General features: G+C 38.3%; 2 protein-coding genes, 1 non-coding gene and 3 pseudogenes across 6 annotated transcripts; 4 read left to right on the top strand and 2 right to left on the bottom strand.

Annotated features, from left to right (window-relative positions):
* Positions 1–1,289: 1,289 nt before the first annotated feature.
* Positions 1,290–22,730, top strand: LOC148929480 (putative late blight resistance protein homolog R1B-14; annotated as a pseudogene). The gene is made up of 2 exons (XR_016129004.1): positions 1,290–4,042; positions 22,601–22,730. The product of XR_016129004.1 is annotated as a putative late blight resistance protein homolog R1B-14 (transcript).
* LOC125206097 (uncharacterized) lies at positions 7,764–9,206 on the bottom strand. The gene is made up of 2 exons (XM_048105400.2): positions 8,385–9,206; positions 7,764–8,303 (listed from the first exon to the last, which is right to left on the bottom strand). Exons 1-2 carry the CDS (start codon positions 9,204–9,206, stop codon positions 7,764–7,766), a joined length of 1,362 nt encoding a protein of 453 aa, XP_047961357.2.
* LOC125198226 (U6 spliceosomal RNA) lies at positions 12,367–12,470 on the top strand. The gene has a single exon (XR_007172369.2). It is a non-coding gene; the product is annotated as a U6 spliceosomal RNA (small nuclear RNA).
* Positions 15,486–18,660, top strand: LOC125198222 (late blight resistance protein R1-A-like). Its single transcript, XM_089057477.1, has 2 exons — positions 15,486–18,236; positions 18,361–18,660. Exon 1 carries the CDS (start codon positions 15,555–15,557, stop codon positions 18,204–18,206), a length of 2,652 nt encoding a protein of 883 aa, XP_088913603.1. The 5' UTR covers positions 15,486–15,554; the 3' UTR covers positions 18,207–18,236; positions 18,361–18,660.
* Positions 18,690–20,164, bottom strand: LOC125195456 (CSC1-like protein ERD4 pseudogene; annotated as a pseudogene). The gene is made up of 2 exons (XR_016128905.1): positions 19,301–20,164; positions 18,690–19,025 (listed from the first exon to the last, which is right to left on the bottom strand). The product of XR_016128905.1 is annotated as a CSC1-like protein ERD4 pseudogene (transcript).
* LOC148929479 (putative late blight resistance protein homolog R1A-3) lies at positions 21,723–24,941 on the top strand (annotated as a pseudogene). The gene is made up of 2 exons (XR_016129003.1): positions 21,723–24,481; positions 24,622–24,941. The product of XR_016129003.1 is annotated as a putative late blight resistance protein homolog R1A-3 (transcript).

Here is a 24,941-nt window from a genome sequence, read left to right as displayed (position 1 = left end):
GATTCCACGGCTGGAATGGTGGACCAACGGAGCGTTCGCGGCGGCCGGCGTTCGTAGAACTTGACTCTAATTCACGGCTGGGCGGCTAGGGTTTTGTGGATTTAGGAGAGAATATTTGACAAATACTGTTGATGGGATGGAGAGAGAGAGGGGGAAGTTGAGAGGTCGATGAAAATGCCGCGATAATTTCGGACCTGCCGTTTTGAAACCGATTATGTAGTATGTTGTTTTACTGCTTTACCCTTTTAATGCACGAAAATGTACAAATAATGCAATACGGGATTAGATTGTCACTTTTAATCTACTCCATCCATTCCATCAATCTAATGGTTGATATTAAGAAGAAGAAAGACACTTAGGGTGTAAAAGGACCTTAACCCTCCCCTATATATATATATATATATATATATATATAATACTTCCTCTGTCTACGGAAAAAAAGTCCATCGTTTGAACTGCACGAGTTTTAACGAGAAATTGAATCGTTTGAACTGCACGAGTTTTAACGAGAAATTGATAATATAAAAGAGAAAGAGAATAAATAAATAATATATAAAACAACTGTTGAAATTATGTTATATACGAGTATGTTTCAGAAAAAATCAACAATTTTTTTAGAATATCAGTAACTAATTCTTATGTTTATTAAAATGGTTACTTTATTAAATCAGTTACACTGACAAAATGAGGCCCGCATGAATAAAGTCCATTAAATTATTGATCTGAAACAAGAAATTATTTGTATTCTAAACGGGCCCAAAAGCAAAAATAATTTGTGCTGTCAAATCGGTCTAAAAGCCTAATTGACAGTGACCTGCCGGATAAGTGGAATCATATTTATTTTCATACTTTTTCGACAACTCAAAAACAAAAGCAAAAAGACATGCATCTTTCAAAGATGAGTTTCCCCAAAAAAATTGGATTACTACTTGAAGTCCCTCTTAAATTAATTCAAAATATTTTTATGTTGGGCTTAAAAATTGGTAAAGGTGTTCAATGATCTTTAGAAACAACGATGGACTTTAAAAAATACTCCCATCGTCCATATTTAGTGGCTTAATAATTCTTCCTAATGTATTTATTGCAGAACTGCCTCTAGCCTGTATGATAACTACATGCACTGCAAATGTAATGACTACTTTGCCCTTCAAATAATATTCTTCCCATTGAGTGGATTACAAACCATCACAATTCCATTTGGAACAGTAGATTTTAGTGGGTCAAGAAGTCCAACGTTGTTCAAAACATGGGAGAAACCTGCTAATCACTCCATATCCATACTACAAACTAAACAAGCTATGCTACTTTCATTTTATAATCTCATCAAATAAACAAGCTTCTCATTCTCGATCTTCTCTCCAAAAAAAGAGCAGAAATCAGAAATCAGAGATCCATCCATGGCAGCAGCTTTCGCAACACTAGTGTCTCTTCAAAATAATCTCCGCCTTATCTACAATCAACCCAAGTATACCTTTGAGGAAGAACAGATTGTACCTCTTTCGGATATTGTCTGGTTCCTGATCGATTTCATGGAAAGCTACGACAATTCTCATGGTGCCAGAAGAGAAACAGCAGAAGCTTTAGAGATGCGAATTGCGCGTGCAGCTCAAGTGGCAGAAGATGTGATCGAAGCACACATGGTGGATCAGATCTGTTGTGGAAAGACGCGATCATCTCGTTTCCTGTTGGATCTGCACAAAGCAACCCAAGGTATGGATTACATCAGGAGAAAGGCGTTAATCGTGAGTTCGCAAAGTGGATTGTTGGAGCCATCCACAAATTCATCATCATCCACAAAGTCAACGCCTCTTCTCAACTCCTCCACGGTCGGATTTGATGATATCTTACTGAAACTTTTGCATCTGCTCACCGGACCTCCCTTGAGTCGGCGAGTCATCCCCATAGAAGGCATGGGGGGAATCGGTAAGACTACTCTTGCCTTAAATGCATTTCAACATCCATATATCGTGCACCACTTCGATGTTTGCCTCTGGGCAACAATTTCTCAAGAGTATAGCATCCACAAAATTTTGTCACAACTCTTGTCTTGTCTGAGACGATCCACTAGTGGAACTGTTGATGAGATGCAAGAAAGGTTATACAAGAGTTTATTTGGACTAAGGTATTTGATAATTCTAGATGATATGTGGAACCTCAAAGCCTGGGATGATATGAATGTGAAATCCTTGTTTCCGGATACAAACAATGGAAGCCGAATTGTTGTGACAACTAGGAATGCGAATGTCGCCAATCACTTGGGCGATTATTGTGTTGCAATGGGTTTTTTGGATGAGGACAATAGTTGGCATCTATTTTGTCAAAATGCATTTGCAGAGCAGCAAGGACGTTGCCCTCCTGAGTTGGAGGCGACTGCAAAGAAGATAGTTGCACGGTGCCAAGGACTTCCCCTAGCAATTGTTGTTGTCGGAGGCCATCTCAGGAAGTCCCCAACTGCTCTAGCCTACTGGGAGATTGTTGCACATTCAATTTTGTATTCTACGGGGAACGACGAGCAATGCTTGAATGTGTTATCTTTGAGTTATCGATACTTGCCTGCTCATCTAAAGCCATGTTTCCTACTCCTTGGAGCATTTCCAGAAGATGAAAAGATTTACAGACAAGATGTTTTTAAAATTTGGGTTGCTGAAGGATTTATAGAACATTTTGATAATCGCATATTGGAAGATATTGCAGTGGGTTATTTATGGGATCTTCATATGAGAAATCTCATATTATCAGATAGTTTGGACTATAAGGGATACTTACATTCATTTAAAGTACATGATCTAGTAAGAGAATTGTGCCTACAAATTGCCAAGAAAGAGGAGTTTTTATCAGTGTTTGAAACTTCAGGAGGCATAACTAGGGAGCGTCGGCATTTAATCAACGGAGAGGTGAATCATGAAACAATAACCACGGATGCCCCAGTTCGTTGTCTGATATGCAACTGAGGTCGTTACAGTATAAACAATCTGAATGACTTGAAATTGTTGAGAACGTTGAGTAACGTTGCTACGACATTCATAAGTGAGTCTATTTTTCAGCAAGTTAACTTGCGGTATCTTAATGTGAGTCTTGTTTATATCCCTCGCCGGTTTCTTTATTATCTTCCCTCGTCGATATCATTGCTTTGGAATCTGCAAATACTAAAAATTTATGTACCAAATCAATCAAAAGTAATTGCACCTTATGGGATTTGGGAGATGCTACATCTTAGGCAGATTGAGGTCGACATGATTTGTCTCATTGATCCTCTTCCTGTGGATGAAGCAAATCGCATGGTTATGAGAAATCTATACACACTTTTAAAAGTGGAAAATTTCAGGCTTAGTGAAGAGGTTGTCAAGAGAATTCCCACCGTCAGAGACCTACGGTTATCCTATTGTGATGAAGTAAATTGGCATTACTGTCCCCACAATCTTGGCTGCCTCCAACAGCTGGAATGCCTAGTATTGCAGTTTGATGGCAATTCCAAGTGGCGTGAGTTTGCTACGAGCCTCACTTTTCCAAGTTCTCTTCAGGTGCTGGTTTTAAGTGGTTGTGGTGTTGATTGGGAAGAGTTGACAATGATGGTTGGATCATTGCCCCATCTTGAAAAGCTTTCATTGCTACAAAATTCAGTCATTGGATCTGTTTGGACCTCTGTTGAGGGCAAATTCGGTCACTTGAAATACTTAGATATTGATGGTAGTTGTGATTTAGTTTGTTGGAATGCTGACAACTCCCATTTTCCAGTTCTCCAAGAACTTCTTCTAGAAGATTTGTGTAAATTGATTGAGTTCCCTTCAGGCATAGGAGAAATAGCAACGCTCCAATATATTGAGTTGAGATTTTGCAGCGCATCTTCGAGCATTTCCGCAATGAGAACATTGGTAGAGCAAGAGGAGCTTGGTAATGAGAGCCTTAAACTTACTATACATTTTCGGGGTGACGAGGAAGCAATGGAGAGCTTCAAGAAGGAGGTTGAAGAAGAGGGTCTCACCAGCAGTACTAATCTGTCTCTGCATCTCATCAGTTGCTAATAACTTCCATTCATCTCAAGGTCTTCTATACCACTTAACTTTCTGTCATCCTTCATTTCAAAATTATTGTGTTTTAGTTTAATTATAAAATTACTACTATTAATTACTCCATTTGTCCCAAGTTATTTAAGTCGTTGTATTTCATTTCGGCCGTGGCTAGGACCCGTGCTCTTCAATCTGAAGCAATATTATGGAGCAAAGGACAATGATGAGTGTGAAGGAGTTACTGTTGAGATCTTGCCTGACCGACTCTCTTCCCATATGCTGCCGCACCGACGTCGCAAGATGTTTCCAGTTTCACGTCGACTGCAAATGGTGGTCGATGGATTGTCCGCCGCATGAACTTCTGCACCCTCAAGCAGAAGAACAGGCGATCATTTGATAGTGATTTCACTCTTTGTTTGAATGTTAGCTTATGTTGAGATGTATGGATTTTCATGTGTTGACTCTTGAATGAAATAGTGCTTTTTATGTGTATTTGGAAAACTTTTATTTGTTCAATTTAGTAATTCTTTAATCTAAGAGAATTAATCTTGGTGTATCATTAATTATTATTTTAGAGCATCTCCAATGGGCGGACTTTCCCGCCGCCCTTCCGTCGCCTTTCTCAAATACACCTCCTCCCACGTCATAAGGACTTCCCACTGCACAATCCGCCCTTCCCGCAATTAAAATAATTCACAAATATTCAATTTACGTTACGAAATTAAAATTTCGATATGAAATCGGATGGAAAAATATTCAACGAGCCGTATATATAGAGTTTTTTTAAATCAAAAAAAATTAAAATACCGGATGTCCGCGCGTCGCCACAATGGCAGACATCCGCCCGCCCTTCCTGTGTCCTCATGGGACGTCCGCGTCCTCCTCTCCGTGCCATAATGGCCCCTTTCCCCGACGGACATCCCGGAAGCCTCTCCGAAGGCGACGGGAAGTCCGCCATTGGAGATGCTCTTAGTAATATCTTTAAATATCATGAATTATAATTACTTATAATAATAATAATAATTATAAGGACAATATAGTAATAATAACTTACTGTACAATTTTATTATCATATTTATAAATAGAAATAATTTTATTTCTACTTTATTCACTCTTTCTTACTTCCTCCGTCTCAAGGAAGATGACTCCTATCTTGGGCGGCACGAGATTTTATGCAACTTTATTTTGTGTGTTAAGTGGAAAGAGTAAAGTAAGAGAAAGGGATAAAGTAGAGATAAATGGGTTTCTATTTTTAGTAATGAGTCATCTTGGTTGGGACAAATTAAAAAGAAAAGTGAGTCAATCTTCAATGGAATGGAGAGAGTACTACTTTATTCTCTTAGTCAAACAAACAAAATAAAATTGTGTAAGATATTGTGCCATCAAGAAGGTCATTTTCCTTAAAGACAGAAAAAGTAAAAATAATAATTACTCCCTTCGTCCCACATTTATAGTCACATTTAGTTAGGACACGAGTTTTAAGGAATTGGTGGAATGTGTAATTAATGAAGTGAGATGGTGGAGTGTGTAATAAATGAAGTGAGATGGAAGAGTGAGATGGTGGAGTGTGTAATAAATGAAGTGAGATGAAAGAGTGTGTAATAAATTAAGTGAGTTGGTTGAAGGTGGGTCCCTTGTTGACTTTTTGGTTTTTTATTTTTGTTTTGATTTATTTTTATGTTGATAATGACATTTGAGTGTAATTTTAGTGAATAATGGGGTAAAATTTTATGTCCAAATATGAAAAATTCTAAATGTGACTATAAATGTGGGACGGACTTTTATGGAAAATGTGACTATAAAACTGGGACGGAGGGAGTATTATTGTGTGGAATCATTAATTGGAGACATATAATCAACTTTGAAAATTTAGTTTCCCCTTAAAATTTGGATTTACAGCTCTAGGATTTTATTTATGATTATATTCACATTAAAATTAGTTTACCCATAAAATATGGATGCACAGCTCTAGGATTTCATTTACTCCCTCCGTCCACGATTAAATGTCCCGTTTTTCCATTTTCGTCCGTCCACGAATAAGAGTCCCGGTTCTCCTTACTATTTTTGGACATTATTCATACCCTCATTTTCTTACTCTATTTACACACATGCCATTACTTTTACATCTCCTCCCACCTTCTCACTCCCTTCAATCATTTACCCTCTTCTATATTCTCTCTCTCGCTCTCTCACGCAGAACCCTAGATCTCTAACCCGCCGCCGCCTCCTTCTCATTTACCCTCTTCTATATTCTCTCTCTCGCTCTCTCACGCAGAACCCTAGTTCTCTAACCCGCCGCCGCCTCCTTCTCGCCGTCGAATACCTCCTCCTCCTCTCTTTGTCTAGATGGATCGCACGCCTCCGGAAACCCTAACCCCTCTCTCTATCCGAGAATCAATCGGAAACCCTAACCCCTCGTCGCCTCTTCCTCTGTGGTCTCCTCCTCCAGAGTGGATCTTTAACACCTCGGAGGGAACGATCTCGGCTCCTATTGCCACTCATACCGTCACAATCCCCACATACTCGTGGGAGAAGACTGATTCACAGGAGACCGTGGTTCTCGAAACCCCTGAGCTCGAATTGGATTCGTGGATGGAATCCCAGTCCTCGTTGCTCCCTGAAACTCCGGATCTCGAAGCCATTTCTGAGGGTTTCGAAGTTGAAGTACCTGAAACGCCGCTTCCAAATCGACGGAGGAAGAGGCGTATCTCGGAGGAGGAGTGGTTCAAGGAGTTTTTGGTCATGCTATTGCCTGGCATGGCCGATCTACTCTAAAATGTGAGTTTTTACTGACTTTGGTGTTTCTGTGATTTAGCCACCCCCTATTTAGGGTTTGGAGGCTGATTGAGTTTGGGGTTTGTGGGTTTCCGAGGTGTGTTGTTTCTGTGATTTTGCCACCCTCAATTTAGGGTTTGGAGGTTTAATCACAGCCATATGATGAAATTTTTATGATAGGCTGTATTGTTTGCTTGTGGTGTTCGATTATTGTCCAATAAGCATGCCCTATGATGAAATATTGTCTGAGAGCATGTATTGTTCCATTATTGTTGCTTAAGCCTGCCCTATGATGAAATTTTTGTGATGATTTTCACTGATTTTGCGTGGCTTCTGTTGTTGTTGGTGGTTGGTTCTGTTGGTTGTGCTTAAGTTGTGTCAAGCCACCCCTTTGCAAGGTTTGGAGGCTTGATGTACTGCCCTATGATGAAATTTTTCTGAGGGAAAAGTGTTGCTTACTTCTATGTTCACTGATTTGGTGTGGAATCTGCTTATGGTGATCATATTGTGTTGGCTGATATTGTTGGTGGTTGATTCTGTTGGTTGTGCTTAAGTTGTGTCAAGCCACCCCTATGTAAGGTTTGGAGGCTTGATTTACTTCCCTATGATGAAATTTATCTGAAGAAAAAGTGTTGCTTACTTCTATGTTCACTGATTTGGTGTGGAATTTGTTTATGGTGATCATATTGTGTTGGCTCATATTGTTGGTGGTTGATTCTGTTGGTTGTGCTTAAGTTGTGTCAAGCCACCCCTTTGCAAGGTTTGGAGGCTTGATTTCCTGCCCTATGATGAAATTTTTCTGAGGGAAAAGTATTGTGGATTCTGTTAGTTGTGTCCCTGCCCTGCCTTACATTCAAAAGCTAAAAATATGCATTACATGATCTTTGCACTATTTATATACACCAAAAAAGCAAAAACATCAGACCACCTATTCCAAAAACCTTAGGGCCTGATCAAAAAACCAAAAACACAGCCCCAAACCTAGAAGCCAAATGCATCAGTTAGAGGCCCAATGTCATACCCTGAACCATCATTGTTCTCTGGCTGCCTTAGGTACTCCAGCACCTCTCTCACAAGATCTTCATCCACTTCTAACACATTGGGTAGTCCCCCTGTTCTTTCAAGCCTATCCTTGTTCATGTGTGGAACTTTGTAGCTGTTGTCCCCTCTGAATTGTAGGATCTGGGTGAGGCAAGCCTGCAAGGAGAGGAAAACTCTGTTGAGGGTCTGAGGTGTCAGCTCTTCATAAGCCTTGCATACATTTTCCACCAGTTCATCCACATTCCTGCATGGTTTCTGATGCTGCAGTGACTGTATAGCCCTAAAAAATCCTAGGTCTAATATGTTAGTGTCAGGTGAATTTGGTGGTTGACAAATCAGATGGATTTTAAATCCATCTGAGTTGGCAATAGCCTGAAATTCTGGATCTTTGGCAGTTATATGTGGTGTAGCATTGTCTTGTTGTATGTATATCTCCTTACTTGCCCAATCAGGCCACTTGGCCTTAATTGCAGGTATGATCTGCCATGAAAAACACTTAATGAACTAAATGATGATCTATACTAAGTTGGTAAGATCTGATAGTATGAAAAAATTGCATACCTTGTGGATGATGCAGCCCCTCATCACTTCCTTGTTCAGTGTTGTAATTGGCTTTGTTTCCAAGGTCCCTCTATCTCTATTCTTTGATTTCCTTTGAGCTGGAACAGCTTCAGTGAAGGGAAATATTCCCACTTTACCATCATATGTGGGCTGCCCCTCACTGTCAAATTGTGGCCTAGAAACAGCACACATGAACATCACCTTGGTGATGTACCTCTTTGACTTGCATGACCTATATGGCTCATCTTCATCCGGCAAGAGGTAATACATGTCTGATGTCTTGGTCATATAGAACCATTTTTCATCAATATGGACTATATTGTGCATGCCATGAAAATGAACTTTTCCTTGAGTTATGGATGGCTGAAGTTGAGTAAGACACCATTTCAACCTAGCTAATTTATTAAGCTCAGTCAAGGCAGGTTTGATAGCATTTGTATGAGGCCTTAGTTTATCTTGCTTAATCCAGTTATGAATTGTGGTCTTGCTGACAGACAAATTACATGCCATGGTTCTAATTGAAGACCTTTGAAGTGTTGATAGATTTCTGACCTTATCTTCATCAAGATTTAACTTATCTGCATGTTGATATCCTTTAAGCTTTCCTTCCATGATTGCAGGTTCCCCCCTCTGCATCTGATCTTTTGCTACCTTCCACAGCCTGTATACTGTCTTTCTGCTGATGCTAAACTCCCCTGCTGCCTCCATAACAGCACCTCTTCTGAGCACTCCTACGTGGCTGTGCTTGAGGAGGAACTGCACCACCAAGTTCTTCATATTGCTGGTTAGGACCTGTGACTGCCTTGGCTGATCATCATCCATCCCAATGATGAAATTTTTTTGAGGGAAATGCTAATTTAAATGTAATGCCACTTTTTTGGGAGTTTTTTGAGTTTGGAGGTTGATAGGAGTTGTGTTAAATGCACATTGTTAATGTATTTATAGGGAGTTTGAAAGTCCAAAATTTAGTTCAAATTTCCCTCTAAAATGTCTAAGAGGGAAATTGAAATTTTTCAGATTCCCCCTCTGTATTTGAAACAATTTTCGTAGGTTATGGAATGGAAAGCTTTGTTTATGAATTTTGTGTTATCATCTTTATCTATTGTTGAAAATTAGGAATAAATAAAATTGTGAATAATGAAAATTTTAAATGAAACTTAAACAAAAAACAGATTTTACACTTTAATTCAAAACTGCAATGCAATCAAGTGGGTCCCAAATTCCACTATCACACTCCATTTATTACACACTCAACCACTTTCTTAAAACTCGCGCCCTTTAGAAACGGGACATTTAATCGTGGACGGAGGGAGTATAATTATACTCACAATAATAATCTTCTTAAATTAGTGGCATATGAAAATTCATCTTTTTGTGCTGGGCTTAAAAACATTGGTAAAGGTGGTCCAATGAGCTTTTAGGAATAACGATGTACTTTCATGAGGCCCAACTACATTTTTGGTTTATTTAATTTCCTTAGATCCAACATAATATTATTGGGGTGTTACATACCCCAGTACTCCACAGCCTTAACTTAATACAGTTATTCCAATAATATAGTGAAAAATGAGTTTTAAATTTGTAATATTTATTTAACAGTGATTAAATGAAATCAGTCTATTAAGTTGGCACGATCCAAAATAACAAAAAGAGCTGAAATCTATATTACAGTAGCAGAGGCAGAGTATATTACAATAGTAGTTGGTAATATGAAATACTATCTTGGACTTGTGTACCAAAAAAACACATTATAATAAGAGTAAATGCCAAAATTGGTTCTAAACATACGCACATTTAACGAATTAATCCTAGACATTATCTTTTTAATTTTCGCATCCCAAACATTTCAACTCGGATCACAATCGGTCCAAAACTAACTTTTCCATTAAATTGTAACGGTCAACGTTTTTAATCATGATTTTGACCAATGCACGCAAATTTCTTTTGTAAAACTAACATATGTTCTAATATCACTTGATTTATTCGACTTGTTAAGTGTGAAGTTGTTCACCTCCCAAATAAATAATCTTTAACATTTTTACTATACAAAAATACAAAAAGTAGTTACGGTAAATATCTGACTATTGATAAATTCCCTTTTATTAGAGTAAAAGTTCCACATTTTATTTCTGAATTTGTTTTAGTAGCATAAATTATAAAACATGGCCTTCAAATAAATATTTGCTTTTGTCACGCTATGATTAAATAAATTATCTTCATATAATAAATAAGGAAATAATCGCCTTACTTAGAATCGAGTTGACAAATGATTAATATTTATCTAATTAGCCAGAGTGCAACCACAACGAAAATTTGAAAAGTATAAAGTAGTTTATGTAGTACTACTATTTCTTGGATAGTAATCATATCCAAACAGAAGATATCGTTTATTTTGTTTGTTTAATTTCCCAAAGCTAATCTAAAGCTACTCTCCATATCTTGATAATGAAAATTTCCATAATCAAAACGCAAAATCAGATATTTACCAAAATATTTAGGCTGAAGCGACTATATATAACTTATCAACCTCTCGCCTCATTCCTCATACTTCTCTAAACACCAAATTCTCCCGCTCACAAATTTCTCCCAAAGATCAAAGGCGATGGATGCAACAGAGACAGAGACACGCGCTCTTGAATCGGAAACAATTTTATGGTGGCCATGGAGCATGGAGGAATACGAAACGACAGCGACGAGGTTTAATGAATTAGCCCAACATGAAGGAACTACCGTTGAGATCTTGCCCTTTGAAGCCACCCCTCCTCCCGGCTTCTCTTCCTTTCTTCCCAATTGCTATGGTTTGCATATCCGCGTCTGGACCGTAACCAACACCGACGACCACGTGGATTCGCCCGAAGACGACGTCCTTTCCAGTTTCAAGACACGTTGCTGCGACGAAACCGACCAAGATGAAGAAGAAGTTTGTTGCATATGTCTAGACGATCTGTACCGAGAATCAGTGACTAGTTTGGATTGCAGGCACGAGTTCCATCCGGACTGCATACGGAGGTGGCTGGTCCGCGGTAAGAACTTCTGCCCCCTCTGCAAAGCCACAGCAATCAAGGAGCCACTTCACTTAATGCTAGATTCTCTTAGGGCATGCTTGGTATGATGGAATGGAATGAGGGTGGAATGGAATGCAGGGTGGAATGGAATGAAGATAGGAATGAAATGTCAATTTCCTTGGATTTCCTTTGCATTTTCATCCATTCACTCATTCATTCCATCACACCAAGCAAATGAATAGAATGAAAGTAGGAATCACATTCCTTTCCACCATTCCATTCCATCATACCAAGCATGCCCTTAGTATCAATTGACGAACTAGTTATAATAGCAACTTTTTCTTTTTAAAAAAAAAAATTGGCAACTTTTATTGCTAATGTAATAGTAATTCTTTGAACTAAACGATTTAATCTTATTGTTTCATCGATTCTTGGATTTGTTGAGAGATGTATTAATACAATTATATGCGCTTCGATCAAAGTCATGATTTTATCCAACAATACATATGTTTGATACTCTATAGATTAATCAAATTATGTAAAAAAAGAATGAGGAAAAATATAAAGGATCCTTACCACGTCTCTTTTACATAAATTTTCAACGTCAAAATCCTAGCTCTCCGTTATTCTTGAGTATATTTTCATACAATTTCTATGTTTGATGGAATTGAAGAGTAGTTTAATTTTTGAATAAATATGATTAGTAAAAATAAAACATAAAACACTATGTAGTTATAATTTGTTTTAGTAGAATAAATACTACTCTATGGCATTATGACCTTAAGATAAGTTGACGGTTTGATTAAATTGATCTTGATATAATAAATAAGTAAAATTATATCGACTTTGACATTAACAAATCCAAATCCGAACCCAAACCCAACTAAACAACAAAGCATGTCAATAATAGTGGAGACGCCAATTATCCCAAAAGGTCAAAATTGAGTAAAAGACGCCACTTAGTAACTAAAATTTATGTCCCTTCGGGGACACCCGATAAAATTGGAACGATACAGAGAAGATTAGCATGGCCTCTGCGCAAGGATGACACGCATAAATCGAGAAATAGTAACTAAAATTTAGTACGAATTTAAGAGAACACTTTCAGTTATGGTAATGTCAATGATTTAGTTATATGCAATCTCTTCAATCAACACATATCCTCTCTCTCTCTCCTTGACTTGGCTATTGTAAATTTCCTTCCATATTAAAAAAGTTTCAATTTTTTATTTCAAAATTTGTTTTGTAAGATATAGCCTTCAATTAAATTGTCACACTTGAATAAATTATTCTTCATATTATTATAAATAAGGAAAGTATCTCCATTAGATAGAATCTACCTGAAAAATCAAATTTCAATTTCAATTATGGAAACAAAAGTTACTTTCCATGTGAGTCTCAATCATTAAAATTTCCATAATGAAACACAAAATCAGATATTCTTCCCAAATTATTAATTGAATTTGAGCTAAAGCAACTTATATATATCTTCAAAGCTCACGCCATTCGTCACACTTCTCAAAACCCTAAAGCTTCTCTTTCTCTATCAAATTTCATACCAAAACCAATGGCGATGGAACAGACATATACTCTTGAGGTTGAGCCGGTAGCGATTTTACGGTGGCCAGTGGGCGCGGAGGAGTTAGAGGAGTACGCGACGATGATGTACGGTTGGGATCAAGCAGCAGCACATGATGGAGTTACTCTTAAGGTCTTGCACTTTGAAGGCTACGACGCCGTGGTCAGGGTCTGGTTGGTTAACGTTGCCACAACGCCACCTCAATCTGAAGCTGACGTTCTCTCTTGTTTCAAGACACGTCGCCGCGACGATACGGATCAAGATGAAGAAGAGGTTTGTTGCATATGTCTCGATGATATGTACTGTGGATTGGTGACAACATTGGATTGCCGCCGCGAGTTTCATCCCGACTGCATACGGCGGTGGCTCGTCTGCGGCGAGAACTTCTGCCCCCTCTGCAAAGCTCCGGCGATCAACTGATAGTGATTCTCTGTATGGATTTCCATGTGTAATTACTATTGACAAATCAATGAAATAGCCTTTTTTTCCATATGTATTTCACAATATAATTATGTATCACATAATTTGTTAAATAGAATTAAATAACAAATTTTAATTGTCATTTTATATGACAATGAACGTAATTTTACTAGTAAAATATAAAAATCACATACATATTTATGCATAAAAACAATATGATACTACTAATTAATCTTAATAGATACAAAAGCGAATATAACTATAAAAAGGAAAAACAATTAATTCTTGTCAGTATTTCGTGCATGGTATGATACTTCGCGCCTTAGGGCCATTAGATCTAGTTTTTTTTATGAGATTCACCGATGTGTAAATTATTTCGGTCTTCATTATAAGCCCATTTTACTTCCTTCTAGCAGGTTTAATAGTTCATTCTGATACGTAATACCTTGAAACTAAAATATGTTTTTACTTCTAGTATGTTTTGAAATGATTCAACACATGTTTTATTCAAATTCTTTGAACTAGGTTTTTACTTTATTCGTACTTTTAAAATGATAATTTATTCCAGTAGGTTTATTACTTCATTCAAAAACGTTATTACCTTATTGGACAATGTTTTTACTTCATTTCAGAAGGACTTTAAATGCTTCTATACATAATTCATTCAAATAGATTATTACATCATTCCACGTGCTTATTACACTATTCAATTAGGCTATCATTCCATTTTGTTACCAGCATCGTGACACAGAGAGAAAGAGCGGTACGCGACAAAAAAATCGTCTGATTGTACTGAAATAAAATAATAATCGTATTGAAATGAAGTAAAAACATACTGGAATGAAGTAATATATTCTGGAATGAAGTTAAATCTTCCTAATATTTTATGACTTATTTGCCCCAGGTAGATGTAAAATAGGCTCGTGATGAAGGAGAAAATAATTTATATATCGCTGCATCTCATCCATAAAAAACTAGATCTAAAAACCTTACTTGGATTTAGTTCTGCTATTCGACAATAAGGAGTGGGTTTACATATAATAGGACACTAAAAGATATATCTAAATACTTTTATAAATAATCATTTGATTATTTATTACTCCCTCCGTCCCGGATAATTCGTCTTAGTATTCCATTTCGGTCTGTTCCAACATAATTTATCCCACTTCACTTTTACCATTTTTGGTAGTAGACCCCATATTCCACTAACTCATTCTTACTCACATTTTATTATAAAACTAATACTTTAAAAGTAGAACCCACATCCCACCAACCTTTTCAACTCACTTTCCATTAGATTTCTTAAAACTCGTGCCGAGTCAAAGTGTCACAAATTATCTGGGACGGAGGGAGTAATAATTTTGTAAAAAAAATAATTTTATAAAAGTTAATATCATTGATAAAATAGAAATTATAAAAATAATTTCTTTATGACAAGCTGATAAAGTATTACTCCCTTTATCCCATAAAAATATGGGCAATAGGTATGACACGAAAATAAGATAAAATTAGTAAAGTAACAGAATGGAGGAGGATGGTATAGTAAAGTAAGAGAGAGGAGAAGAATGATAGTTAGAGTAGTGTTAGTGGATAGTACTACATTATTAAATTGATATACTCCCTTCGTCCGTGAATAGGAGTCCCGTTTTTCCATTTTAGTCCGTCCGCGAATGGGAGTCCTGGTTCACTTTTACCATAAATAGTAATATGGTCCCACCTTCCACTAACTCATTTCACTCACATTTCATTTAAAACTAATATATACAAGTGAGATCCTTTTTTCACCCACTTTTTTTAACAGTTCTTAAAGCTCGTGTTGTCTATAAATGAGACTCGTAATAGTGGACGGAGGGAGTATAAATTTTCAAAAATGGAATACATATATTTTTGTGGGACGGACAAAGTTAAAAAGTGCACATATTTTTATAGGATGGAAGGAGTGTTATATTGTAGATAGATGGAGTATGAAATTAATGGATCATCATAGTTGACTATTCGTTGTACAAGCCATGCTGAGGTCATTTCATAATCTTATCAAATAATGGGTCATAATTGACTTTTTCCAAACCATGCTGTGGTCAGTTTATAATCTCAGTCTCATCAATTGAACAAGCCAGATCAATCTCAGTCTTACCTCAAAAGAGACCAGAAATCAGAGATCTTTCCATGGCAGCAGCTTTCGCAGCTCTAGTCTCTCTTCAAAATAATCTACGCCTTATCCGCAATCACCCCAACCATAACTTTTCCTTCGAGGAAGAACAGATTCAACCTCTTTGGGGAAGGGTCTCTTTCCTGATCGATTTCTTGAAAAGCTACAACTATTCCCATGGAGCCATAAGAGAAACAACGGAAGCTTTAGAGATGCGAATTGCTCGTGCAGCTCAAGAGGCAGAAGATGTGATCGAAGCACATATTGTGGATCAGATCCGTTGTGGAAACACACGATCATCTCGTTTCCTGCTGGATCTGCACAAAGTAAGCGAAAAACTACATTACATGAGAAGAAAGGCATTAAACGCCTTTTTCCTCCTGCTGATAGCGCCAAGTGGAATGTTGGAGCAGTCAACACATACATCAATAGCAGCAGCAGCAGCCCAGTCAACGCCTCTTCTCACCTCTTCCATAGTCGGATTTGATGATATCTTAAATAAACTTCTGGTTCTGCTCGCCAGAGGTCCCTTGAGTCGGCAAGTCATCCCCATCCAAGGCATGGGGGGAATCGGTAAGACTACTCTGGCCATAAATGCATTTCATCACCCATATATCGTGCAACACTTTGATGTTTGCCTCTGGGCAACAATATCTCAAGATTATAGCATTCACAAAATTTTGGCACAACTCTTGTCTTGTGTGAGGGGATCCACTAGTGGAACTGTTGATGAGATGCGAGAAAGGTTATACAAGAGTTTATACGGACATAGGTATTTGATTGTTCTTGATGATATGTGGAACCTCAAAGTCTGGGATGATATGAATGTGAAATCCTTGTTTCCGGATACAAAAAATGGAAGCCGAGTTGTTGTGACTACTAGGCTTGTAGATGTAGCTTATCACTTGGGAGAGAATGGTTATGGTATTGCAATGAGTTTTCTTGATGAGGACAATAGTTGGCATCTATTTTGTCAAAATGCATTTGCAAAGCATCAAGGGCGTTGCCCTCCTGAGTTGGAGGAGATTGCAAGGAAGATAGTTGCACGGTGCAAAGGACTTCCCCTAGCAATTGTGGTTGTCGGAGGCCATCTCAGGAAGTCCACAACGGCTCTAGCCTACTGGGAGAACGTTGCACAATCAATTTTGTATTCTACAGGGAACTATGAGCAATGCTTGAATGTATTATCTTTGAGTTATCGATACTTGCCTGCTCATCTAAAGCCATGTTTCCTAATCCTTGGAGCATTTCCAGAAGATGAAGAGATTAACGCGCAAGATGTTCTTAAACTTTGGATCGCTGAAGGATTTATAGAACATTTTGATGATCGCATATTGGAAGAGGTTGCAGCAGATTATTTATTGGATCTCTTTATGAGAAATCTCATATTAGTGGATATGTGGGACTATAAAGGAGCCATAGCTACATTTAAAGTACATGATATAGTAAGAGAAATGTGTTTACAGACTGCTAAGGAAGAGGAGTTTTTATCTGTGTTTGAAACTGCAGGAGCCATAACTAGGGAGCGTCGGGTTGTAATCAGTGGAGTGGTGAAGCATGAAACGATATCCTCTGATGCTCCAGTTTGTTGCCTGATAAGCAACAATAACAATATGCATGACTTGAAATTGTTGAGAACATTGAGTAAGGTTGTTACCACATTAACAAGTGAGCTTATTTTTAGACAAGTTAACTTGCAGTATCTTAATTTGTATCTAGTTTATATCCCTCACCCGGTTCGTTATTATCTTCCCTCATCGATATCATTGCTTTGGAATCTGCAAATATTAACAATAATTGTACCAGATCAATCAAAAGTGATTGCACCTTACGGGATTTGGGAGATGCTACAGCTTAGACGGATCGAGGTCGACCCAATTTGTCTCATTGATCCTCTTCCTGTAGACCAAGCAAATGAGTTGGTTATGAGAAATCTATACAAACTTTTGAAAGTGGAGAATTTCAGGCTTAGTGAAGAGGTTTGCAAGAGAATCTCCAATGTCAGAGAACTACGGTTATCCTATTGTGGTGAAGAAAGTTTGTATTATTGTCCCTGCAATCTTGGCTGCCTCCGTCAGCTGCAATACCTAGCATTGCAATTCAATGGCAATTCCAAGTGGCGTGAGTTTGCTACGAGCCTCAGTTTCCCAAGTTCTCTTCGGGTGTTGCGTTTAAGTGGTTGTTGTGGTGTTGATTGGGAAGAGTTGACAATGATGGTCGGATCGTTGCCCCATCTTGAAATGCTTTTATTGTTTCGAAATTCAGTCACTGGATCTGTTTGGACTCCCGTTGAGGGCAAGTTCTGTCAGTTGAAAACCTTGACTATTGATGGTTGTGGTGATTTAGTTTGTTGGAATGCTGACAACTCCCATTTTCCAGTCCTCAAATATCTTTATCTAAAAGATTTGTCTAAACTGATTGACTTCCCTTCAGGCATAGGAGATATAGCAACGCTCAAAAGTATTGAGTTGAGATATTGCAGCGCATCTTCGACCATTTCAGCAATGAGAACATTAGTGGAACAAGAGGAGTTTGGTAATGAGAGCCTTCGACTCACTGTATATTTTCGTGGTGATGAGGATACAATTAAAAGCTTCAAGAATAAGATTCAAGAAGAGGGTCTCACCAGCAGTACTAATCTGTCTCTGCATTTCATAAGTTCCAAATAACTTCCATTCATATGCTCCTTACATCTCAAGGTCTTCTATTCCACTTTACTTTCTTTCACCCTTCATTTCAAATTTATTTTGTGTTTTAGTTTAATTGTAAAATTATTAATTACTCCCTTTGTCCCAAATTATTTAAATCGTATTTCATTTCCAGCCATGCCTTGGACCTGTGCTCTTCAATCGGGAGCAATATATTATGGTGGCCATGGAGCATGGAAGAAATCCAAGGGACAATGATCATTTTGATTCAAGTTGCTGCACATTACTGTTGAAATCATGTTAGTGGGTTGCTGATCCACCATGTGTTGTTACATAATCATCTATTTAATTTCCCCAGATCTAACATGTGTTACATATTCCATTTCCTCCTAAGTCTTTACTTAAACCAACTATTCCAAATGTGTACCAAATTTGTAATTGTTCTATAAATGTTAAAATGAAATCATTCTATTAAGTTGGGATGTCCAAAATGACAAAAAGAGCTGAATATATTACAATAGTAGAGGCATGAAGAGTTAGTAGCTGAAATATGAACATAAAACATCTTGGTATTGTAACATTTTAGAAGTATAGTTAACAAGACATCCCAAACCAAAGTACAACAATCCGAATAGAAGGATTACCGGGGCTATGACAGAATAGCAGAGAACGATTGTCAGAATAAGCATATCATCTGGAAATCTAGTCCCATAGTTAAGATCTCCCGGAGCCCAAGCTTCTTTCAATTCATCTTCACTCTTGCAGGGACACTTCTTCTTTAGATGAAATATTATTAAAGGAACTATTCATGATAACTCAAGCCCATATCCGACAAAGAACCTGAAGGCACAAAGTCAGTAGCGCATTTGAGTCTGTCTACAAGCCATAGACAAGAAGATATATTATGGAGATGATGTTCAATTTCACCACAACAGGCCAACTCAAAATAAGATGTAAATCATGAGTACAAAACAAAAGGATTTGTCAAGAAAAGACCCTCTCTTTTTTTCTATGTTGAACCCTTGGAATTTTTTTAAAAAAACAGGTGCAAGAAATGACGGACTCAGTTAGAAGAAATAAACCACAACTAGATAAGAAAGGCAAAAGAGTCTTACTTCAGAGCCACAAAAGTCAAAAAGAATGTAGCACTTCCTGGAAGACTTGCTGCTAGTACATCGAATACACTGTTTGGATCATCCTCAATATCTTTGAACGAATCGAAAAGTGTGTGACCTACTGTGACACCAATGAATATGTTCAGCACCGAGAAACAGTAGTACTTCCCGGAGGCAGCCCTTTCCGCATGACTCTGTGAAGGTATGCCCTCGGCCTTGGATAGGAACAACAAGAAACTTGGCAATAGTGCCAAGAATATTATAAGCGCAATCTGAGGCAAGTAAGCCCCGAGGATTGTTCTGATCGTAGTCTGTTCCAGCACTGGTTTCAAGAAGGGGACCAACTTCTCCAGGTTAGCTAAAGTAGTCAGCGCTGAAATCAACCCAATAGGTGTCATGTAAAAGAAGATGGTGAGAAACACTATGAAATAGACGACATATTGCCGGACCAGTCTCTAGTAGAAATTCTTGGAAAGATTGGTCCATAGCAACTGGCGAGCCTCGGGAGCATCCATGACAGTCCATTTATCCAACATTATTATGCAGACATCGTCCAGCGGCTGCTGCAGTTACCCTGTTATTGAAGAAAACCACAGCTGCAGATTGTTGTTTGTCTTTCAGGGCGATCTTTTGCTCGGATTCTAACTTTGGAACCATCTCTCTTATCTTTTTATCATAGTACTCTAGTGCATCAACCTTTTTACCTATAAACTCCATAAATCCAGCTCTAGTAATCGGCCTCGTTCCTTCAGGGTTAGCAGTCCCTTTAGACTCGGCATAGATGACTTCCGCACGCGCAAGCTTCTTTCTGTATCCATCCAACTCTGCATAAATCTTGTTGGCCTGAGAGAAAAAGGTGACAAGTTACAATACGCGATATGATCACTAAATGTCCGGTGAGAAAACACGCACACACCTAGAGAAAGACTATGGCGAATCAAAACATTGATGGAGAGATGCAAAAGAGTGTCGAAGCAAGTAAAACTTTATTGTTTGTGATCACCATTGCCTTGTAATATGTATCTGGATAGATTGCCTTAAAATACGACTCCACCTGTTCGTTAATGCTTTGACCTTTCTCGGGAGCAGGTATGTCTCGAACAAGAACAGCAAACTGCTCGTTTTTCACTTCAGGAGACATAAGGGCTTCGGCTCTCATTTTCGAAACATGCCTGTACGATCGCCACAGGAGATAATACGTAACGAAAGAAACCCAATACGTAGCTGCCAAAAATGCCCACACAATTCAGAGTTGTTAAGCAAATGTACATCATTCCACAATACAATAATCAAATAAATGTATATGAATTCAGGCAACAAAGCGAAAAACAGAGAAGGAATAGTACTAACTGCAATATGCCCCATGGATAGCTTGTCAAGTTCATTAAAAGTTTCTTCACTTGTGGTTTCATTGGCGTCTAAATCAGAAAAGACAGATATACAAATAAAAAACAAAGATTTATCTTACAAACGACATCGAGACATAGAAATTGGAGATGGGAGGAGAAATTGGGTTCTCTGTTTGGGAGATTTAAATTGGGGAGACCAATTCTCGTTTAATTTGGAAATAAGCAAAAAACGAAGGAGAGATAGAGATGGAAGGTAGCGACAGCCCCGGCGAGGCCGCGCTTTGTATGGGAGTTGAAGAGGACAAAAATTGCATGGACTCCGGGCAAGTTTTGTTTTGCTCCCTTCTCTGATTTTTTTGTATTTACTCTGATTTTAATGAAGTATAGCTAAGCGAGGGCAGGATTCGAACCTGCACTCGTCTAGTCCAATTGTCAGAACCAGAGAATATTCCATTACTCCGCTTTCTTTGATTCAATCAGGACGACTGCAGCTCTAGATTGGTAAGACTCTCAAGCGGAGCGTCCTTTAGGCCATCAAAGGGAAGGCATTCGCCCGTCTTGATGGCAGATGGGAAAGTAAAAATTAATTTATCCTTAAAAAATAAGAAAAAATTACTCCATCCGTCCCAAATAATTCCTCCAACTTTTCCATTTCGGTCCGTCCCATATAATTTATCCCACTTCACTTTTACTATTTTTGGTAGTGGACTCCATATTCCACTAACTCATTCCTACTCACATTTTATTATAAAACTAATATATAAAGGTAGGACCCACATTCCACTAAATTTTTCAACTCACTTTTCATTATAATTCTTAAAACTCGTATCCGGTCAAAGTGACCTGAATTATCCGAAATGGAGGGAGTAGTATACTCTAATTTGCAACGGACACTGTTGGGCTTAAAAAATCTTTAGTGCAATGAGCCTTTAAAATCAACGTGGACTTTTATGAGGCCCAACTTTATTATTCTTCGTCAATTTCTTAATCTCTATTTAAAATTTTGAGTCAATTAAATTGGAAAGGACGGAGTACTACCGTACCAGACTACAAGCCATGCTATGGTCATTTTATAATCTCATTAAATAAACAAGCTTCTCATTCTCCATCTTCTCTCAAAAAAAATACCAGAAACAAATCAGATATCCATCGATGGCAGCAGCTTTCGGAGCTCTAGCTTCTCTTCAAAATAATCTCCGCCTTATCATCAATCACCCCAACTATACCTTTGAGGAAGAACAGATTGACTCCCTTTGTGATATTGTCTGGTTCCTGATCGATTTCATTGAAAGCTACGACAATTCCCATGGTGCCAGAAGAGAAACAGCAGAAGCTTTAGAGATGCGAATTGCGCGTGCAGCTCAAGTCGCAGATGATGTGATCGAATCACATATGGTGGATCAGATCCGTTGTGGAAACACGCGATCATCTCGATTCCTGCTGGATCTGCACAAAGCAACCCAAGGAATGGATTACATGAAGAGAAAGGCATCAATCGTGAGTTCGCAAAGTGGATTGTTGGAGCCGTCCACAAATCCATCATCATCATCATCATCATCATCATCATCATCATCATCATCAATAGCAAAGTCAACGCCTCTTCTCAACTCTCCCATGGTCGGAGTTGATGATATCTTACTTCAACTTCTGCATCTGCTCACCAGAGGTCCCTTGAGTCGACGAGTCATCCCCATCAAAGGCATGGGGGGAATCGGTAAGACTACTCTTGTCATAAATGCATTTAAACATCCATATATCGTGCAACACTTTGATGTTTGCCTTTGGGCTACAATATCTCAAGATTATAGCATTCACAAAATTTTGGCACAACTCTTGTCTTGTGTGAGGGGATCCTCTAGTGGAACTGTTGATGAGCTGCGAGAAAGGTTATACAAGAGTTTATTCGGGCAAAGGTATTTGATTGTTCTAGATGATATGTGGAACCTCAAAGCCTGGGATGATATGAATGTGAAATCCCTGTTTCCAGATACAAACGATGGAAGCCGAGTTGTGGTGACTACTAGGCTTGCAAATGTAGCTTATCACTTGGGCGATTATCGTGTTGCAATGGATTTTCTGGATGAGGACAATAGTTGGCATCTATTTTGTCAAAATGCATTTGCAAAGCAGCAAGGTTCATGCCCTCCTGAGTTGGAGGAGACTGCAAGGAAGATAGTTGCACGATGCAAAGGACTTCCCCTAGCAATTGTTGTTGTCGGAGGCCATCTCAGGAAGTCCCCAACTGCTCTAGCCTACTGGGAGAATGTTGCACATTCAATTTTTATTCTACATGGAACGATGAGCACTGCTTGAATGTATTATCTTTGAGTTATCGATACTTGCCTGCTCATCTAAAGCCATGTTTCCTACTCCTTGGAGCATTTCCAGAAGATGAAAAGATTTACGTGCAAGATATTATAAAACTTTGGGTTGCTGAAGGATTTATAGACCATTTTGATAATCACATATTGGAAGAGGTTGCAGCATATTATTTACGTGATCTTCATATGAGAAATCTCATATTACCAGATAGTTTGGACTATAAGGGATACTTACATTCATTTAAAGTACATGATCTAGTAAGAGAAATGTGCCTGCAAACTGCCAAGAAAGAGGAGTTTTTATCAGTGTTTGAAACTTCACGAGGCATAACTAGGGAGCGTCGGGCTTTAGTCAATGGAGAGGTGAATCATGAAACAATAACCACGGATGCCCCAGTCCGTTGTCTGATATGCAACGGAGGTCGTTACAGTATAAACAATCTGAATGACTTGAAATTGTTGAGAACGTTGAGTAATGTTGCTACGACATTCATAAGTGAGTCTATTTTTCAGCAAGTTAACTTGCGGTATCTTAATGTGAGTCTTGTTTATATTCCTCGCCGGTTTCTTTATTATCTTCCCTCGTCGATATCATTGCTTTGGAATCTGCAAATATTAACAATTTATGTACCAAATCAATCAAAAGTAATTGCACCATATGGGATTTGGGAGATGGTACAGCTTAGGCACATTGAGGTCGACATGATTTGTCTCATTGATCCTCTTCCTATGGATCAAGCAAATCGCATGGTTATGAGAAATCTATACACAGTTTTGAAAGTGGAGAATTTCAGGCTTAGTGAAGAGGTTGTCAACAGAATTCCCAATGTCAGAGAACTACGGTTATCCTATTGTGATGAAGTAAGTTGGTATTACTGTCCCCACAATCTTGGCTGCTTCCAACAGCTGGAATGCCTAGTATTGCAGTTTGATGGCAATTCCAAGTGGCGTGAGTTTGCTACGAGCCTCACTTTCCCAAGTTCTCTTCAGGTGCTGGTTTTAAGTGGTTGTGGTGTTGACTGGGAAGAGTTGACAATGATGGTTGGATCATTGCCCCATCTTGAAAAGCTTTCATTAGTACAAAATTCAGTCATTGGATCTGATTGGACCCCTGTTGAGGGCAAATTCTGTCACTTGAAATACTTAGATATTGGTGGTAGTTGTGATTTAGTTTGTTGGAATGCTGACAACTCCCATTTTCCAGTTCTCCAACAACTTCTTCTAGAAGATTTGTGTAAATTGATTGAGTTCCCTTCAGGCATAGGAGAAATAGCAACGCTCCAATATATTGAGTTGAGATTTTGCAGCACATCTTCGAGCATTTCCGCAATGAGAACATTGGTAGAGCAAGAGGAGCTTGGTAATGAGAGCCTTGAACTTACTATACATTTTCGGGGTGACGAGGAAGCAATGGAGAGCTTCAAGAAGGAGGTTGAAGAAGAGGGTCTCACCAGCAGTACTAATCTGTCTCTGCATCTCATCAGTTGCTAATAACTTCCATTCATCTCAAGGTCTTCTATACCACTTAACTTTCTGTCATCCTTCATTTCAAAATTATTGTGTTTTAGTTTAATTATAAAATTACTACTATTAATTACTCCATTTGTCCCAAGTTATTTAAGTCGTTGTATTTCATTTCGACCGTGCCTAGGACCCGTGCTCTTCAATCTGAAGCAATATTATGGAGCAAATTAGGACAATGATGAGTGTGAAGGAGTTACTGTTGAGATCTTGCCTGACCGACTCTCTTCCCATATGCTGCCACACCGACGTCGCAAGATGTTTCCAGTTTCACGTCGACTGCAAATGGTGGTCGATGGATTGTCCGCGGCATGAACTTCTGCACCCTCAAGCAGAAGAACAGGCGATCATTTGATAGTGATTTCACTCTTTGTTTGAATGTTAGCTTATGTTGAGATGTATGGATTTTCATGTGTTGACTCTTGAATGAAATAGTGCTTTTTATGTGTA

This window comes from Salvia hispanica, chromosome 4 (genome assembly GCF_029641045.1).
Source record: "Salvia hispanica isolate PSC_SH4W2 chromosome 4, Shi_PSC_v1, whole genome shotgun sequence".
In the NCBI taxonomy this organism is placed as follows: Eukaryota; Viridiplantae; Streptophyta; class Magnoliopsida; order Lamiales; family Lamiaceae; genus Salvia; species Salvia hispanica.
The sequence above is the reverse complement of the archived record's forward strand: the minus strand, read 5'-3'. Positions and strand labels throughout refer to the sequence as shown.